We start from the raw sequence: 19574 nt of genomic DNA, 5'->3' as shown, positions 1-19574 counted from the left end.
GAAGGCTTTTTAATGGCAGCCTGAAGAGTAAAAGCTCTTTTTGCTCAGTACAACGGAATACAAACACACGCACAGGGCAGCACAGAAAATAACGCTCCCAGATTTAATGCTATTCCATGAAGGCGATATTCCATCTGCCTGTCGCCAGAAATTCGCAGCCCGTGTTTTGGCAAGCGCGTGTCTCCCTGAATTTACGCGGGGTGGTCGCCAGAAGCGCGCTAAATCTGGTTTGAGGACAGAAAACCACTTCAACCCGTAACTGTTCCAAAAAAAATGCCAGTTGGAGAGGCAGGGGGTAGAACAGGACAGTCTCTAAGAAAAATAAAGCCTATATAGCTGGCAGGTCAGAGAATTGTATTCGTTCTCCTGGAAAGAGTATCTAGAAAGGAAAGTGTGGTCTCGCACTGGCCTCTATTCACTCCTGCATTACTTACAAGTTCTCCTCTACCCAAAGATCCGCCTTCGTTTCATCTTGCTATTCTGTTGCTTCCATAGTTAATTTTAATACCTGCCTTTTCCCGTTCCTCTGCAGCTCTGGGAGGCAAACGCATCACCCCAGGCTTGCAGCAAGTCCCCAAAACGCCGACGCCGTACAATCGCCCTGTTGGGGTATTTTGCCCGTTAGCCGCTCAGAGCAGCAAGATGATGTTCAACCCACACTCTTGCAGTGCTCCCGTAGTGACACTGCTCAGAGAGACCACCGCCTGGGCGTGCGTGACCGTAGAGGAGCTAATGTGTGTTTTGCTTCACGCACCTCTTCATATGATGCTGATATGAGGAGGAAAGTAAGGATCAGATCAAACGATTCCCTGCAGATACCTCCCCTGTGATCCTGAGGTATCATATGCTTCTGTGAGCAGGACAGTAAGACCAGCAGGACATGAACAAATGAGTCAACAAGTGGCTTCGTCCCCTGCTCCATTTGGAGACTCAAATGATGCCAGTTTTTTGGAGCACGCTTGAATATGCTTGTACAACCCAGCACAGTGGTTTATATCAGGCTTCAGTATTACCGCTAATCAAGGAGGATATCCCAGCAACTCATTAATTCAGCTCCACAGCTTTGTTTACCTTCATTCACACTCTGAGAGCGAGTGATGAGTAACACTTATTTAAGAGATGGTTGTATTTTTATTCATAACACACAACATGCTGCTTCTGAGGAGAAACCAGAACCCCGTAAGAAAGGCACAAACCCAACAAGTTCAGTCGTTTCCATTTCCAGCTGGTTGGAACAGGCATATTCGATATCTTGGGTGAAGAAGAATAAAATCTAAAGCTTATCAAAACGAGCCCAGGTCCCTTTGCTAGGTACACTTGGGAGTGAGCTGTGGTGTGAGTCGTGGGCAGAGCTCTTGCAGGGGAGGGACTGCATGGCCAGCTCGCCCAGAAGTCGGGTACCATCGTCCGCAGCACAGTAACGATGTCTCAAGCCTTGGGGCAGCTGCGCTCCCAAGTTTCAACTCACGATGACTTGTTAAAAAGTTTTCCTGGGTTCCCCTTCCCATCCAGGTGGGTTTATCCATAGAAATACTCACCCCAAAGAGGGAAAAAGATTTTTAGCCAAAACCAGAAGAGCTTATTCCTCTCGGTTGACATTTGACGTTCGTGCATCGATCACTGCTGAGCAGCGAGTAGGTCAATCCCCTAATGTCACAGGCACACTTCGTATGGCCAGAAATATCCTATTTACTTAATTCAGCTTTGTTTTTATTATGGTACTCAAAAAGTAACTGCAACTAGATGTAAATCTTGTCTTTCCAAACTTAGCAAGACAGAAACTCAAGATTAAGGAGGACTGCACGAGGAAAAAAAAACCCAGCTTAGGTGAAAAATATGTTTGTATGAGGAAAACGTCAATATTACCTGAAAGCAGTTAAGTATTCTGTGTCTCCCATCGGTGGATCAAGGCCACCAGTAAAGGCCATGTTAACGTTGAAACCGACCCCTGCTCCTGTGCCAACCTGAAAAAGGGAGATGGTACTTTTAATTACACACACGGAAACGGCGAACTCTGGCAACACATCTCTGCTGTCTTAATATTCTTCCAGTTGAATATGGATTTTGATTCAATAGCTTGGTGGTAGTGAGGTTAATTCTTCCCTCTAAAGCGACTCGGTCCTCAAAACAAGAGTGAAAATAAAGCTCCTCCATGCTCTGATCTTTATGGGAGCTGTGGACCAGGGGTATCTGACTGCTGCTCACCCAAAAACCACCTCATCATCAACTGGATCCTCTTCCTCTTTTGCAGGAGAGCGTGTTACATGCAATACCTTCCCTTAATTCGTTTTCAGCTTTATTCAGAAGCATATTTTATATCTCATTACAGTTGCAACTGGGGGGAAAACCCCACACTTTTAATCAGAGCGAGCTCCCCCTCTGCTGGGGAAAAATATGATTCGCAGAGAAGAGATTTTCGCTGCTTGAGAGACACGTGGGTGGTAAATATAAGTACCTCCCCATCCTTGCATGTACTGCAAACGTCCCCATCTGCACTGACTGCAGAGACCCGAGAAAGGGGAAAACTGAAAAAATAAACCAGGGGTTTCTAGTAATTCGTACGCCAAGAAGCAGGGCCGTGTTTTCCCCACCCGTATCGAAAGCCAAAAGCCTGTGTTCAGTCCCTTCATCAAGCGGGGACCTCGTAGCTGCCTGAGCGCGGCGGCCGTGAGCACGGGCTGCGGGTCCCCGGGGACAGCAAGGGAACCGGGCAGTATCTGCTGCCACCGGCCGTCGGCAGCTCCGCACAGGGCTCTGAGCTCCTATCAAATAGGAGGCTGTGGCTTTAATTGAATTTATTTTGTATTCTTTGTGTTATTCAGTCTGGAATGACACAGCTAAAAACTCCTATAAATGGTTAAATACGGAGTGGATGGTATCGTCTAGCGTTTCCTTCCAATACTAGAGATTTTGTAAGCCAGACTACTAGATTATTAAAAGGTCAGCAAAAAAAGTAGGTCTGAGACCTTTGCGTATCCTGAAGCAGAAATTAAACCCGATGCAAAGGGTTGCTGTTTGTTCACTACAATAGTAGTGCACAAACAGGGTAATGAAGCAGGATCCCGTTACGTTTAAGTCTCTTTAGAAATCAAAATGGAAACATCGATGCGTGCTGAATGGGAAAATGTAAAATTGACAGGGTAAGAACTCTAGGAGTTTTTCAGATGTCATCTGGAGTGCCTCAGAGTACACAAAACTAAGCATTTCATATAACTGCCCTTTGATAAATCACTCTGGAAGGACAGTATTTCCTGCCAACCCAGAGGGAAAGGAAGGACGCATCCATCCGGAGTTCAGGGAGAAAGGTCTCCCAACTCCACTGGCCCAGCCCTTCTGCTGCAGGCTCTGAGGACACCACCAGGAACCGGTAGATTTGGTCCAGCAGCATCAGCGACCGGTGCTCAAATCCCACCGTCGGGTCCAGGCAACGTGAACGCAGCGGTGGCGGCGAGCGATGCCTCGGCAGGGCCAGGAGAATGGGAGACGGACGGGCTTCCAAGGCTGTGCCAGGAAACCCGAGTGCTGGCGGCACAGCCACGGACAACCTGTTCCTCCTGCACCTAAGAAACAGCTTATAGCTCTAAGGGAGAAATCCTGAAAAGTACATGGAGTGCCGGGACAGCTGGCAAAGGGCTCCGCTGGAACAGGTTGTCCCGTAAGGGCTGGAGAGCCTAATTGCATCGACTCATTTTCTGCTCGTTAGCCACGGGTGCGCGCTTTCCTGCCAGCAAGGGGGTCAGGACACAACGCCCACGGCTGTTAGGACTTGGATGAGAAGGCACCAAACGCAAAACCCCAGGCGATGCGTTCCCAAAGGGGCACTAACAAGCACGAGCGTGGGAGAGGTGGCAGGAGCTTCTCTCCCAAGCCTCGCCTGGCAGATTTTGGGGACACCTGAATCACAGCCCCGAGCAGGTCCTATCGGACACGGACGGATGCGATGCCGAGCCATGCTCTTACCTCGTCGGGAGCACCACTGCCTGGAAAGAAGTTCCCGTCATCATAGCGATGTAGTGAAATATAAAGAACATTAGGATCATTGTAGAAAGCTTGCTGAGTACCATTCCCGTGGTGAACATCCTTTGGGGACAGAGATTGCATTATATGAGGGAGGTTAGTACCTTAGTGAAAAGGCAGATTAAAGCCATCAACTTGGGATTCGGAGGGGTTTTCTTTGCTGTTGCGCTTCGTTTTCTGTGCTTCTCTGATCTAGCTGAAGCAGTTTGTCGCAAATGAGAGTAACCTGCTTTGCACAGCTGGCTTCAGGTTACGCTCCTTGTTTAACACACAGGATAAACGGGGGTAAACACGATCTCAAGCGTCTATCAAAACTGAGGACAGGATCAATTTCCTTGGATGGAGAGAACTGGATTCATACCCAGTCTTGGGGGATGGAGAGACTATATTAGTTACCCCAAATTTGCCTCTTTAATCGGTCTGTGGGGTGACCGCTGATACAAGCGCCCAGCAAAGTTGCGCTGGACCCAACGAGGTTAAACGACACAAACCCATTCCCCGGATCCCCTATTGCATTGCTACTTGGTGTAGAAACGCAGTCTGTAACAGGACGAGTATTCAAAATGGCCCTTCCTGACATGAAAAACAGTTGGTGGGAAGCGAGGAAAAGGATGTCCATCCAGGAGGTCAAAAGGATAAATACATCCATTTTAACTTGTGGGTCTATAGCTACGGGAGATTTGCGGCAATATAATCAAAACTCTTGGCCAATACCCAGCAACTCAAATGCCTTCACAGCCACATAAATACATTTTTAAATCTACTAAAAAAACCCAAACAGATCTATCAGCCACATTTTTAAATCTATACATCGCCGCAGCAGAATCCCAAACAAGCTCTTTCTCAACTCCGCTGCGCTGTCGGCAGAGTATTTCACTTGTCTTGTTCCAATTTAGAGATCGCTTTTGACCGCCTGCACACTCGCCCGGAGGCTGCGCTGGCCCGGGGGCAGGACGCTGAGACCATCCGGACCAACAGCCAAGCCGTGCCGGACAGCCTGTCCCTCTCAGGAACCGGTCCTCACATCTTGGAAAGAAAGCTGGGATGGATCATAACAGTTAAGGTCAAAAACTTCAGAGAAAACTAACCAAAACCCAGCACGGTTTGCAGTTACCCATCCTTGAGACTGTGTTATGGGCTTGTTTTAGAAAGCAACTACTTATTAATTATAATTTTATTCTGAAAACTATGGTCCCTTTAAGAAATTTTTCTTTTATTAAAACACTGCAATGAAAAAAACCCAAACTTTAAAAAAACAAATTTTGGCTTGCAGACCACAGGCAACATTTTTTTCACTGACTTACAAAGCCAGGGTTGCCCTTGCAAGAAAAAAAACAACCCGAAAAATTTCCACCTGCTCTGCTGAAGGGGAAGAACCGGCATTTACTCACCCAGTCCACTATAAGGATTTTGCTAACGTTCAGCCGTTGCTGGAGCAGCTTGGCTGCGATTGCCACGGAGTTAAAATAGCAAAAACCCCTGGAGGTGAAGAGAAGGGGGGGAGAAGAGAGGAAAAGGTGTGAATTATAGGTTTCCTTGGTCCCGATGCATCTATCGTCTAGATACAACACAGTAGGAAGAAATTTCTTCTGCGCTCGCTCTTCCTTTCCTCCCTGGAAGACGCACGTGCGCTCGATCAGAAACACAAAATAGCCACGCAGCAGCGGGTGCCCGGCGATTTCTCCGGAAAAGGGGAACGTTTCACGCTCGCCCAAACCCGCTGCAACGAGATGCTGCTCGGCGCCAGCTGCCCACGGGACCTCCAGCGCCGCGGGCGAGGGAAGGGGACAGGAGCGGAGGAGGAGAGAACGCGGCGAGGAGGAAAGGGAAAGGGAAGGAGCCAGGGCCGGAGCACTACGGTGCGACGGCTGGGAGGGAGCGGCCGTGCTCAGAGAGGCCTCAAAAACGCTGGGTCGAGGGGAACGCAACAGCAAGCACCCATCTCCCATCGAAGAGTGCTGAAGCACCCAAGACAAGCAACTTCAGCACACGTTAAGCCAGATACACAAAGCCAACGTGATTTACGCACGGGACCCTGATTTGAAAACAGTCCGACGGCAAAGCCCCTGCCATGTTAAACACATGTAAGATGCCCGACTTCAGCTTTTGCTTTGCGAAGCCTTCCCACTCTGACGCTCTCCTAACTCAGTGCTGTGACCCCAGGACACAGTTACGTTTGCTATTACTACTATTAGTTGCGTACCCTTGCTTTCCTCACGTTGGACGAGCCATCAACATTTAATTTAAAACAATTTGCAAGAGTAAAGCAAATAAAAGAATCGGTGCTTTTTCAAAGCAGGACCGTAATGCTGATTCTTGCTAAAAAAATACCCACCCAAAACCACTAAGCAGGACCTTGCCCTTTTCCAGAGAATTCCTGGGAGCTTTGAATATAATACTGTCTTGCACATCAATAAGCAAGAAGTTCTGTAATAATAACCTAACAAACTACCTTTCTAACTTCCAAGCTGCAGATCGCACAACAGACAAACACTGAAGCAAGCTGATAAAGCACATACGCATACTTACATGGGTGTGCTCTCTTCTGCGTGGTGACCTGGAGGCCGAACAACAGCGAATCCATTCTACACACAAAAAAGAAGAAAATGCAGAAGTGAGACAGAAAGGAAGGTTTATTGCACAAAGACGGAGGCAGAGGTTGCAGCCAGAAGCGTTAATTCTGCTTTGGAACTATGTAGTTGTTCTCGATGGTTTTCTCACAAGACCATAGCAGTGGATGATGCTCGCCGTCATTTTGGCAGGGGGAAAAAGTCCACATGAATTTTATGGAAACTGGTTGGTACAGCATTTCCTTCCATTCAGGGGGGAAAAAAAATAATAAAAAAAAAAAAGAAATATTCTGCCTGAGGTCACTGAAACGGCACCGGGCTGGCCCAGCTGAAGGCAACAGCGAGACCCTCAGATAACACTGGAATAGCGATTTCATTTGCTGCTCTGGTTTCTTTCTTCCTTTTAATCGGTGCGTAAGAACATTCACCAGGAGTCTGTTGTTCAACTTGCTGATATCCTCAAAGATTTTTATGACTAAAGCCAGATGGTGCCATTAAAACGAAGCTAACTGGACCTCCTGCATCACACAACCCTGAGCCGAGTCCTGCACAGAGCCCATATCGAAGCCAAGCGTTATTTTCATACCAACCTTCAGTTCTCCCGTGGCCACTTTGAAAACGAGCTCAATGACACAGCCCACGGCCAGGCGAGCGGCACCGGACGAGTGAACTTCATTCCAAATTGTGTCGCTGTCAACCTAACGGAGACACACAGGAACCACGTTTAGGAGCAACGAGGACAGCCAGGAAACAGAGATCCATGTTTTATAAGTAAGTTATTCATGTGTCTTAAATGCATAATTGCATTACATGCATTAAACTGAAATGCATTAATTTTAAACGCATTAAATTGCAGAACTGATCTTGGCAGTGCCAGGGCGGGGATCCCACCGATGACTGTAACATCACCACTACCGAGTGTCCATCCAACCAAACGACACTCAAGAGACGACCATTCGCAACGCCTCTGCAATGCTAAAGGGTCAGCGCCCTAACAGAGGAGCAAATTCAGCCTCTCAAGCGCTGCAAATTTGCAGGTGCCTCCTACCAATACCCCTACCAACACCATGGTATCAGTATTTCTCTTTAATTGCCGGAGGAAACTGATCCCAGATGAAATAAAAAGGTTTACGGAATCATTCAATGATTTTATAAAATAAAAAAAAAAAACAACAAAACAAAGCATGTTTAATAATGGACATTTAAAAGATGCCTGCCCAGGACTGCCAGGGTAAGGTTACACTGACAGCAGCTTCCCTGGGGAACCATAAGATCAACCCTGCCTCATCAAAGCTAACAACAGACCTTCAACATCTAACTGCTGACTACAGACATCTACTTCAATGCTAAATATTTGACAGGACCACCATCCTGTGTATTTCCCCCCCCTGAAAACGTGCAAAATGGCCAAAGGCAAGGCAAGGCATTCTGCAGACATCCCCATGCCGTTATTATAGATCACGTCCTAATTTAAACAAAAAGCGAGAAGCCTTGGCTTTTACCACATTCATCCCACCAACCGTATGAACACAAGATTAGTTTGCAGAGACGTGATGAAATGCCTGTTCTTTTTTTTTTTTTTTTACTGCCATTCAGCCGCGACTCTGCGGAGAGCAGAGGGGGGACGGACGGCTCCCGGGGGGGCTGTTTCCAGGCCGAAGCTCTGGATCTCCTCCGCTGCACCCCCGGCCGTCTTGCACGCCGTGATGAAAGCGAAGCTCGTTTGCTTCTTGCCAGTCACAGCCTTTGCAAAAGCCAGGCTGCTGGGACTGTCCCATGTCAGGACAGCTCGGCTGCCCGGGAACATCATCGGGTAAATGTAACATTTCTCCATGCGAAGGATCACCAGCTATTTTTCCCATTTTATACTCTGTGTTGAGCGTATTTATGGAAACAACGGCAAAGGAGAAGGAAAGAAAGAGATTATTTGTTTTGTCTGGCATCCAGTCTGCTCACAGAGCTACGGGGAGATGCAAGCGGCCCCATCGGAGATTGATCCGCTTCCTTCACGGCTGCGCTAAAGCCAGTGGAAATGGTCCCAGGTCTGTTATCAGGGACAGCTTCTGGCAGCATCTGCCCTGAGGATGCTTTTGAAGTCACAGTAAACCAAGAAAGCATTTGGAGAACATCAAAAAGTCATGTCCACGCGGGTAATGCTGCCAATACGTGCGCTGTCTCAGACTCTGGGGAAAGACACCGCATCGGTGGAAAAACCCTGCAGTGATTACTTGTGGTATGAGGGCTCCCCTGGACCCCCCTAAATTTGGGCAGCAACACGGGAACAGAAATTCGATGGGGTCTGAGTTATGCACGACACCTCCAGGAGTCCTGGATCAGTACTGCACACGTGCAGGAGATGGGACTGATCTGCCCACATCCCTCCAAAAGCCCCTAGGAAGGCAGAAAGAAGACCAAGCTGCTTCTCCTCCCCACCGACCAGCGCGTTAGCGCTCTGCCGGCGTCCGTCTTTGGGCTCCTCATCAGCAGTCCTGTAAAAACGTTATGGGATGGTCAAGCTGCTTTGCAATCAGGATGACACTGCTACATTCCCTCGGGGGATCCAGCAGTCTTCATGCTCAGCTCCTCTCCCCCCAGTAGCTGTCAGTGGGAGACACTCATGGTTTATACAACAGAGAACATCTACTTGCCTTTTGCTAAGAGCTGACCCACCTCAGTGCCCTCGGTCTCACTGCTCAAGTGAGATACAGCTGCACCGTGCAGTCTGGACCGAGCATATCTAACCCATCTTTGAGCATATCTAACCCATCTTTGAGCATATCTAACCCATCTTTCTTGGTCTTGAAAGCAAATGCTGCAGGACACCAGCAGCCAAGAACTTCCCTCTCTTCCCGGCCACAGCAAGTACCAGGCTCCTTCCACGGACGCAGAATTGCAGAGGGCCATCTTCGCTCACCGTGAGGCACCAGGGGAATGGAAATACAAACCCCCCAAATTCGCATGTCCTAAGCATGGCTTTACCTAAGGGACCAACAGACCCTCGGATCTCCTCAGACGTCTGTTCGTGCCAGCTTTCCCCATAAAGCACGCAGAAGTCACCAGTGCCCGAGCCAAGCACCGCCGCTTTCAGGCCCTTTGATGCCTGCAGAACCCAGGCTCGCGTTGGCAGCGTTTCAAGAAGAACGAGGAGGGCAAGACAGAGAGGTTTTAAAGAGCTACTATTTCTGCAGAAGGAAATTAAGTACTTAGAAAAAAAGTATTCCCCCTGTGATTTAGAAGCCAATTTCAAGGACTCTGCCCCCACACTCAGCTCCCCAGCAGGAGGAGGACTGGATGCAGAGATGTCCGCTGCCACCCGCAAGCTCTCCGCTGCCCCATCCCGCCTACAAACGTCTCCAAGATAAGGATTTAACACCCAGCCACCTTCCTCGGAACGGATGTCTGGAGACCACTGGGCCCTACTCCAAGGCAGCACTTCATCATCTGTGTGACTGTAAGTGTTTGAGCAGTCCCACTGAAGTCATCAGCGCTCTGCAGCAGGCGGGCGTAGATTCTGCCATGGTGGAAAATGTTATTAATGTGGCCCTGAGCTGGACTGCTCTCCGGCTCTGAAGCTGCTGCTGTTTGGTGCACGGGCTGCTGTTGACCCCTCCATCATTCCTGAATTCTGAAGTTCATTACAGGGGAGACGCTATTTGGCTTTCCCTGCCTATGAGCTCTTTGATGTAGCTGCCATCACAGGAGTTGTTGCTGGGACAGCACATCAAGCCTTACCATCTGGAAGGACTTTACGGAGAGAGGAAGCATATTTCTTGCCTTTTGTTGATCCAACAGCGTATATTTCTTTTTTCTTCCGAGCTGGAGGATACAACTGCGTCAGAGATACTGAGTTTTCCACATCTGCCGCTGTTGGATGAGGAGCGGTTGTCCTGGTCAGCACACTCGTCTTCTTGAGAACAATATTAATGCCATGCTCATTCTAATAAAGAAGCTGCCGTTTCTGCTAGGTGAGCCCGTAGGAGAGGGCTCCTTCAGAGGTGGGGAGAGGGAATTCAGCGCCCGGGACCTGCTGCAGGCCCTTAACCTTCGCAGCGTGTACCATTATTAGAAAATGATGAGGGAATGCAGAAGAGGAAGGGTCAACAGCTCAACGCAGGCTCTCTTCTATGAGGAATGTCTAAGAAGTTTCAGGGTGAAACCCAAAAGGGTTTTTCCTTCCTTATAAACCTGAAGTCTTTATTAATACACACGATGAGGTTCCTACTCACTCTGTATACTCTACTATACACTAATGTGCAGCTATTTCAAAAGGAAATGAGCGTCTTAGAAAAGCTTTCATTATTCTAATCTTTTATTTAGCTGAAGAGCTATGCAGATAAGAAATTAAGCACAGGGACACCGCAGCTCCAGCCTCTGCAAAGCGAAGGGGAGCGAAGGAGTTCTGCTCTTCCCTCATCACTGCTCATCATCACGCTCAGGCGACAGCAGCACACACCGTCTGTGCTGCCGGCGAGTTGTCTTTACCTGACCGCGTCTCCTACTGCTCTAAAGCACTGATTAAATACCCGTGCTCACATTTTGTTCTTCTAAGACTTGCTAATTAGTTTCTTCTCATTTCCATTCCACGGAAGTCGTTTTCGTTGTCTCCGCTCTGCGATAATGTACTTTGCTTGCGCAGGTAAGGATTTTTATACACTCTAATCAAGACCTTACAACCAAAAATAGAGTAACTTATTCTGGAAGAGATCAAAAACATTAAGAACACTTTTTAAGGACCTAGATCTTTAGATATTTTTAGAACGCGCACAGAAAAAGAAAATACTACACACGAAAGAAAACAAAGTTATTAGCTATCATAAGATCAAGTCTTTGAGTGTTTTGAAGAATTTGGATGCAAGTATGCTGGAACTATTTTGCAGATTTTCAAAGCTTGAACTCCTTTCTCCAAAATCTTCTTCTAATTATCCTGGATTAGGTAACGCTCTGGTGTATGTAAGTCATACATTAAGAAAAGAGCGCGTGCTGCAGAGAAGTGAAGGTAACGTCCTAAGTAAAAATACCGCATACTGCGCTTGCAGATGCTGCTGAAGATCAGCAGGAATAAATTACTGTTGTTTAAATTAGAGCTCACATCTGTTGATGTAAGTGCTTCTGTGCTTTCTTCCTTTCCCGCTACGATCAGACGTCTGCAGATGGGAGGAGGTTTGTTAGTGTCAGCTACAAGTGAAGTGAAGGCTTCCTCGCGTAAAACAAACCAACGGGGGGGGGAGGAATCCACATGAGTTTCCAAGCACCGGGGAACAAATTACCCTTTTTCTCATTGATTTTGAGACACTGCGACTTCAGTTTTTAAAGAGAGAGGTTGAAAGGTGTTATGTGATGAAGCTAGTTGCTCTAAACTTTTTCCTGCTCCTACACTCTCTTTAGCTTCCTTCGTCTCGCTCGCTGGTAAGAAGAACTCATGGTTGCCCAAGCTCCAGACTTCATCCTTCATCCTGGCGCTTAACAGCTCTTCATGGGCTTCTCCCCCATAAATCGCTCTACGTCGCCTTTCAGATCCATCTATTCTTTTAATCTACGTAACATCCCCTACGGAAGAGAACTGCCTTCTTTAATTGTTTGCAGAAGAAGGACTTGGTTTCAAGCTTTCCAGCCCATAACTTCATCTGACACCCTCAGCCCTGAATTATAAGGAACAGCAATCGTTCAGCTTTCACCTGCTCCGGGCCAGTCCCCCTCCAAGCCCACAGGCATTATTTTGCATCCAACACTGAATTTAATGTGCTACATTACTATTTAGTTTCTCGTTATCGCGACACCATTCATATTTCTTTGCAGGCAGCTTTCGCTTTGAAGACCCCAAATAAATTTCATACCATCAGCGAAGGACACTTGCTTATGACCCATCCCCTGCATCGCAACGTTTCAGTGAATACACAGATTTCTCAAGGATTGTAATTCTGACCGCTATTTCCTGTCTTCTAACTAGTAATAAACCCAAAAGAGGACTGGTCCCACCTTATTCTACTAATTTTTGAAAATTCTTTTTTTTCCTTTTCTTTTTTCTTTATGGCATCATGTTTGCCCCCTGGAAAGCATTTGGCAGACCAGCATCAAGCTCTCTAGGGAAAATCCTCCTTCCGAAGCCGTCAGCCGGCTGGAAAGCTGTCTAGCGTCGCGGTGAGCTGAATGCAAAGACCCACGAAGCATCCCCTAGACTGCACTTATCATTAAGTGACATGGTCGGAGAAAACGCAACCTCTGCTGAAATAAATCCCTTCTCCTTCAAACCTGGGCTACAAAGCATTGGGAGGCAAGGTGATGTCCTACAGGTGCTCTGATCATCTCCTGCACCTCACGTTCCTTCACCATCAGGAAATATTCACCAGTACGAAGTGACTGGAGCCCACACAAACTTCTTACAGCACCAGGGCTGACTCTCCACAACCTTCTCAACTTGTAAGAAAAAGATAAAACAGAGACTGATTACGGCTCAGCCACGAGTAATGTTCTGCCAACCTGGCAATCTCGAACAAGGGAGAGTCTAAACAAAATTCCATCGCTCAAAAAAAGCTATATGGCCACCTCGCAGGCTGCAAAGGGCCTGCCAAGCAACAGCAGAAAAACACCCCTTAAGCTCTCTTGCTAGAATGATTTGAAATAATTTCATTATACCATAACAAGCACTCGATCTCCCAGCAGTATTCACATGCCGAAACTTCTCAGATTTACGTTACACCTCCTCTCGCACTAAAATTCTTCCTAACTGATGTTTTACCCTGGGCTCTGATTTTTTTAAATTACTTTTTTTTTCTCATTTCCTTGGGGGAAAAAAAAAAAAAAAAAAAAAAATTACACGCATCTCAAAAAAATGTCTTGTCATCCTCTTTGGTGCAGAAAATAATTTGGGTTTCATCTGCTACTGAAAGGCATGCTCTGTGGCCCCAGCTCAGATCCCACTATAGGGCTTCTTCCAACAGTTTCCCATAGCAAATCAAATCAAGAGCAACTTGTCTCGCAGAACTGGCACGCTAACAAAGACTACAGTTTCCCCTCTATTTCTTCAATAAACATACCGCGCTGCTCCGCCAGCTTTCTTGACAAATCTCACGCTTCGAAAGACAGTAGAAAAAGGGGGTTGAACGAACCTCGTGAGATCACCGTACGTCTCTCCTACCCCGAAGGAGACGGTCTACGCTTAAACCCATCCAGGGCACACACCAGTGCAAAGCACTTAATACGCTACAGCCCGTTGTTCTGTACCGCGGCCTCGTTTTTCCCTACAAATATATGGCTGGGGTGTGTATACTAACTAAAAATGCATCCCAAAAGCAACGAAGACCATGTTTTCCTGCACCAGCCAGGAAAGCAGCAGCTTTACAGTCGGCATTGTATCCCGAGGTCGCTGGGGAAGGAAAACCAAGCAAAAGCCGTTTTTACGAAAAATCTTACTAGTGATCAACTATGTGATAGTCAATTACTGGTTTTAAAAAGCTTCTCCTAGCAAACATGAAAATTATCTGTTAGGATCGCTAAAACACTGTACAAAAGTCCCCAAATGTTTCATTTAATATTTAAGGGTCTGCGGAGACAAGCGACCAGCAAGTTAACTGCAAATGCTATCTTTATTAGGAGCGTATCGATAATACCAGCACTGTGGCGTTTCCTGCCTCGATTTAGGATTTAATGCAAGACTTCTGGGACCGCGCTAGGCTCAGGCACTGTCTCTGCTTGTTACCATTCAGTCTTCATTTGCAAATGATAATTTTTGCTTTGAATGGCATGCCTGACTGCAGGGCAGAGTAAATCCAAACCTTTTAAACTCTAGCCAAAAATTTGCCATGAATTAGGAGACTGCAGCATATTTACAATACAAAATAAAATATCTCTACGAGTGCTCAGCAGTGGCGGTATGAATAAACGCCGATTATTCTCTTTTTTTTTTTTTTTCTTTTTTTTTTTTTGACGGGATAATTTTCAAAGCAGCGATTTTGCAAAGACTCAGGAAGAAAACAATTTTGTTTCATTTCCATAACAGAATCCAGACCTCTAAATTCAACCTCACGAGCTACAATTATGCATAAGAACTACCACTGTGAATTTTCAAACACAGTGCCTTTTATTGTCTCTTGTCATTCTTTTCCCTTCCTGTTCTCCGAGATTTTCTGTACTGTCACCCTCCACAGAAACTTTAGAGCAGAAAGTCTGACTTGAAAGGAAAACTTTCAAGTTTTCAGGCTTCAAAGGAAAACAACAACGCAAACCTTCCACACAAGGTATGGGGATGGTATTTGGGGGTTTTTTTGCCAGCCTTATGGGAACAAACAACAACAAAAAGAAGTCGTCTTATTATATGGAATCTTGACAGATGAAAACTAATGTTCAGCTTCTCCATGACGGACGGAGGATTATTTTAGTCACCTCCTTCAGAATCCATGCGTGACTGTCCTGGAGCTCGAGCAACGAAAGATGCCAAATACCGAAGACTGCAATTCCCTAGTGCTGCATAACCTGCGAGACATTTCATTCGAGGACAGTAATGTAGCCCAGACACAAAAGCAGCAACTTACTATTTACAGGACCTTCCCAAATATTGTTCTTCGATATCACTATTTTATTAATATATTTTCCACCTGCGCTAGGAGGCAGGCAGCTCTGAAGTACAAATACCGAAGATGAAACACCTACGCAGCACGAGCAGCATGAAAAGCACATCTTGCTTTCTATGGAGAAAGCATTTTTGGATGCAAGCGTTGCTTTCAAATGTAGTAACCTCTAAGCCGTTAAATATCACTGCCTGGGAAATGAGGTTTCTCCTCCTAAAAGCCAGAGACGAAACACGCCTATGAATGTCACACGCACTTCGGCTCTCCAAAACAGTTTAAAAATCTTCACGCTGCTTTTGAAGAAAGGCACGTGAGGCTGTCGCTGCAACCCCGCACCCCAGGCAGACCCTGTTTATGGGTAACATCTGGTTGCAATTACCCACTTGATGGAATGCAAAGCAACAATTTTTGTTACCAATGGGACCGGGAGAACAAACAGGACATTATTTACACGTTAAAGAGAGTACTCACCCCGACACCACCGCAAGGAAGCCTGACGAACATCGACGTTAGAGAACCTGTAGGGAGAAAAAAAAAAAAAACAAAACAGAAAACACAAAAAACAACGGACCCTGTAAGTCAAAAAGTCAAAGTTCACCAGATTTTGGTCCAATTTTATGGCAACGCTGCAATCTTTCCGAACACAGTAAGAGACCGGGGTTTTCTTGCAATTTGCAGAAAACACACAGCCAACCCTGCTATATTACAACGCGTACATACGCAATGTACACACTTGGGCTTGTTCGAACGCCTTTCCAATATAAAAGCCTTCTATAAATCACTTATTTTTATGCAAGGTTTGGGTGCTGTCCTACATTTCAAGCAGTCACGCTGACTATAAATGACTGAGATGCTACCAACAACTGCTCAGCGTGTCTTCTCAGATGAACATTTTAACCCCTTTCAACTGAAGGAGGATAGGAAATCATAAAAACACCCTAATTATCAGTCATCTGCAGTTACTAGAAGACTTTGGAGCGCATGAGCTTCATAAAAGAGGAAGACAAAAAATAAACCGGTGGCAAGCAAAGAAAACATGTGTTTCGACTGAAAGAGCAAACCCGACATTAAGAATTTGAGAAAAATGCAGAAAACCATCTGCAGGGCTAATTTTGCATCTGTACGAATTGTAACATCACTTTCTGGGCTTGCATACGAGCAAATTATCCTCCATTCAAAATTCTGCAGGTTTATAAACCCTATACTGAAACAAGAACACGCCGTCTCATACCCATCACCACCCTACGTGTACGGCTCGTACACGTGTCTACGCGCCACAGGCAAAGGGAGAAGGAAATATGTGCGTGCAGACACTGTAGAAGATCTGGAGTACGTTGCCTGAGACTCATTTGCTTGAGACCTATTTAAAGTTAACGAAAGCTAACGGTGAAATAAACTGGGTTGAGGGTTTTTTCCCCCCCCCACCAAACCAGGTTCTTGTTCTGGTCATGTCTATATTGAAAGAATAAATTCCCTTAAATGCTAACTAACACCTTTGTAGAGCGTGAATTAGGCATGACAGCAGACAGAAGTTACTGAGGACCATGCTGGTGTCAAACGCATCGCAGACACATACGTTATCCCTGTGACTGAAAGCGGAGTTAATGCATCTGTATTATTAATCTGAGTGCACAGCGAGATTCGCTCTTTGATTAGATCCACATGGAAGTTCTTAGATCATCCTGCCTCGGACCTCCTGTCACATCTTTCACTGCTAATCCACCCATTATTTCGATATTTATCTTCTTGACAATAATTGATGATTGCTCTCCACAAATTAAAAGCAGCCTTATTTGCCTAAGTTTAAACTTGTTCAACAGGTTCCAAAGGTACACACTGTCAAACGAGAGACGGATTCGTATTTTTCATCCGCAGACTTTCAAGGGCTTTAGCAACGCTTCCAGGGGTAGAGTTGTGCAACCTGCCTTGAAGGCCACCACCTTCAAACCCGCCTGATAAAACACAGCAAAGCAAATCCTTGTGATGCTCAGGGTCCTCTGGGGAAAGTCACTTCGACATCAGCGGTGGGCTTCTGTTGCAAGTCTCTTCTACACGTGTAAAGAAGGGCACTCTTTGAGAAAGGAGTAAGACTCAGAAGTAAGGAGCTACGGGACAACCGCAGAAGTAAAAGTAATCAGCAGAGCCACAATGACGCCTGCTTACAATTCGGAAAAACCTGAACTATTTATCCCCTTCCCGCCTTCTCCTAAAGAACTGCCAGATGAAGGGACATCCCCCTTATCATTTGCAGAAGCTTAAAAAGAAACATCCCGTGTTTTCATCCCCCGGCTTTACAAGCTCTTCCTTTTAGGCTGAGGTTTCTCATGCTTTTTCTTCCTCATAGACATATCAAAGGCAAAGAGTTTACACGGAGTCAGCCACCGGAGTCGTACACGTGTCAAGACACTCAGGTCTAACAAACTTACATTTGCATATGTGAGCCTCACACAAAGCTTTGGTCTCCAACTTCAAACCTGCCACACATTTACGCTCTAACATATTTAAAAGAACCCCACAAAGCTGTTTTGTAAATTTAAAAGCCTTTTAAACTCGCAACAGGAGAGCACGGCCGAACAAGGGGCTGCTTACAGGCTTGTTCACCCCTAGACACAAACGCGCACTCCGAGGTTTTTCGGGGAGGTCTTCCCAACACATCAGTGGCTCAGATCCCTTGCTCAGGTCCAGCACTGTGGAAGCCATCAAGTTAAGAAACTGGTTTTAGGGCTAGCGTGGCCCTTCCTGCCCCGTTCCAAAGGAGAACTTCTCCCCGGGTGCTTTGCAGACATCCCAGCCAGGCTCACTCCTCTTCTCATTTTGGCTCGTCGTGCTGTCCCTCCGGATCCCTGGCTGTCAAGCCACCCACTTATTTTCTCCTGCCTGGTGGGATGACTGGCAGCCACGCTGAACAGCGAAGCTGTTTGCTCTTCCTCCAAACTGGGTGCTCGGCGCGAGGGTCGGTGCCAGCTGGGGCCCATGCACGGGATGGCGTGCAACGGGAGGACAACCGGGCAGCGGGAAGAGGCGGTCCACTGCTGTCTGGGCAAAGATGGTCATGCGAGCTGGCAGCGAGTCCCACCGCTAGCAGCTCAAGGCTAAAATGGTGCCAAGCGGGTTTAGGAAACAAGGTCTAAGCTCAGCTAAGAGCTACTGGAAAGCCCTTCCTACTGGAGATCCTGAGGACCTGACCTTCTGCCTAGGGCTGCAGCTCTGTGACAACTTGGGTCTTCTTTGCAAATTACACCCAAAGAGGGAACATTTTGTACTGGAATACCCTCAGGTATTAGAATTATTTCTCTTCACTACAGGGATCTCTTGATCTTGATCAAGATCAAGATCTTGATCTCTACAGAGATTTTAAAACAAGTGATTAAAGACATGGGGGACACACAGCAAAACTACAGAAGTACTCACAGGCAGAGCAAGAGTTTCTCCTCCCTCAGGCTCTCTAAACAAACCATCAGGAATGGTTCAGCAAAACCTGGGTATCCCCAGATCCAATACTAACCAAGTAAACTGTTTGTATCTCCAAATGTATCTGCAGAACTACTGACACAGATTGTGCCAAGAGTCAAAGAGGGAGTGGAAAAGTTTCTCAAGAGGATCTGACATTCGAATGAGCAGGAGAACACTCAGCGTTATCACAGTCCACCCTATAAAACGTTATCTTGCAAGGGGTATCTCCGAAAGGAGAGGGGTTAGGGTGACCCACTGCCCGCTCAGCCCCTCCATGCAGATGATGACCACTGCCAGAGGCCGGGTGCTAAACCTGCCCGCTCCAGGCTGGTGAAGCCAACTGGTCGGATGCTGGAGGACCGCCTGGATCCCACGGCAGCAGCCGGTCGGGACACACGTCCTCACACACCTTCAGCGCTACGGCTCAAGAATTTGCAGAGAAATCAGTCAGCGTGAAGGTGGTGCAAACTGCAAACCAGGAGCCTTCTCAGATCTACCGGGGAAGATTTACGTGCCGTTTCTTTGGACTGGTGGATACGCCTTACGCAAGGCGAGAGTTTTACACTACCAAGGATATGACATCATAAATTCTTTAAACTTTACGTACTAATTGTGCTATCATTCAGCCAGAGGTGTCTACCTTTCGTTTCTCTGGGTTTTAAAGAGGTGGTAAGTTAGCTATAAATACAGTGCTAATTGCATGTTTAAACAACTGGCTAATAGCTTTCCTCTTTGGGGATCTAATGTACATACTGAGTACGTTGCAAAATCTTTCCAGCTCTTTTGCTGCGACTACTACATCATGCAGGCCATCAAGTTAATCCTCTTTTTATATCATCCAAAGTCAAGCTAATCCCAAAATAAACTTTCTCGGCTTCTAGGTTCCAGAACTGTCTTTTTGCTGATCCCCACCTGAGAACTTGCCAAACTTGCCCCTCCAGCCTATCACCTACTGCTGCAAAAAGGCACA

At 46.6% G+C, this 19574-nt stretch overlaps 1 protein-coding gene across 2 annotated transcripts in view; it reads right to left on the bottom strand.

The window, feature by feature from the left end:
- Window positions 1-19574, bottom strand: part of HDAC4 (histone deacetylase 4) — a 262138-nt gene that overhangs the window by 20728 nt on the left and 221836 nt on the right. For both annotated transcript variants that reach the window (XM_050899544.1, XM_050899545.1), the window contains exons 17-22: window positions 15623-15669; window positions 7178-7285; window positions 6547-6602; window positions 5409-5496; window positions 3961-4080; window positions 1867-1964 (exon numbers count right to left, since the gene is read on the bottom strand). In XM_050899544.1, coding sequence (XP_050755501.1) covers window positions 1867-1964; window positions 3961-4080; window positions 5409-5496; window positions 6547-6602; window positions 7178-7285; window positions 15623-15669 — 517 coding nt within the window. The remainder of the gene's footprint in view (window positions 1-1866; window positions 1965-3960; window positions 4081-5408; window positions 5497-6546; window positions 6603-7177; window positions 7286-15622; window positions 15670-19574) is intronic.

Source organism: Gymnogyps californianus, chromosome 7 (genome assembly GCF_018139145.2).
Source record: "Gymnogyps californianus isolate 813 chromosome 7, ASM1813914v2, whole genome shotgun sequence".
NCBI classification, from domain to species: domain Eukaryota; kingdom Metazoa; phylum Chordata; class Aves; order Accipitriformes; family Cathartidae; genus Gymnogyps; species Gymnogyps californianus.
Note: the sequence above shows the minus strand (reverse complement) of the source record. Positions and strands in the feature narration are given on the sequence as shown.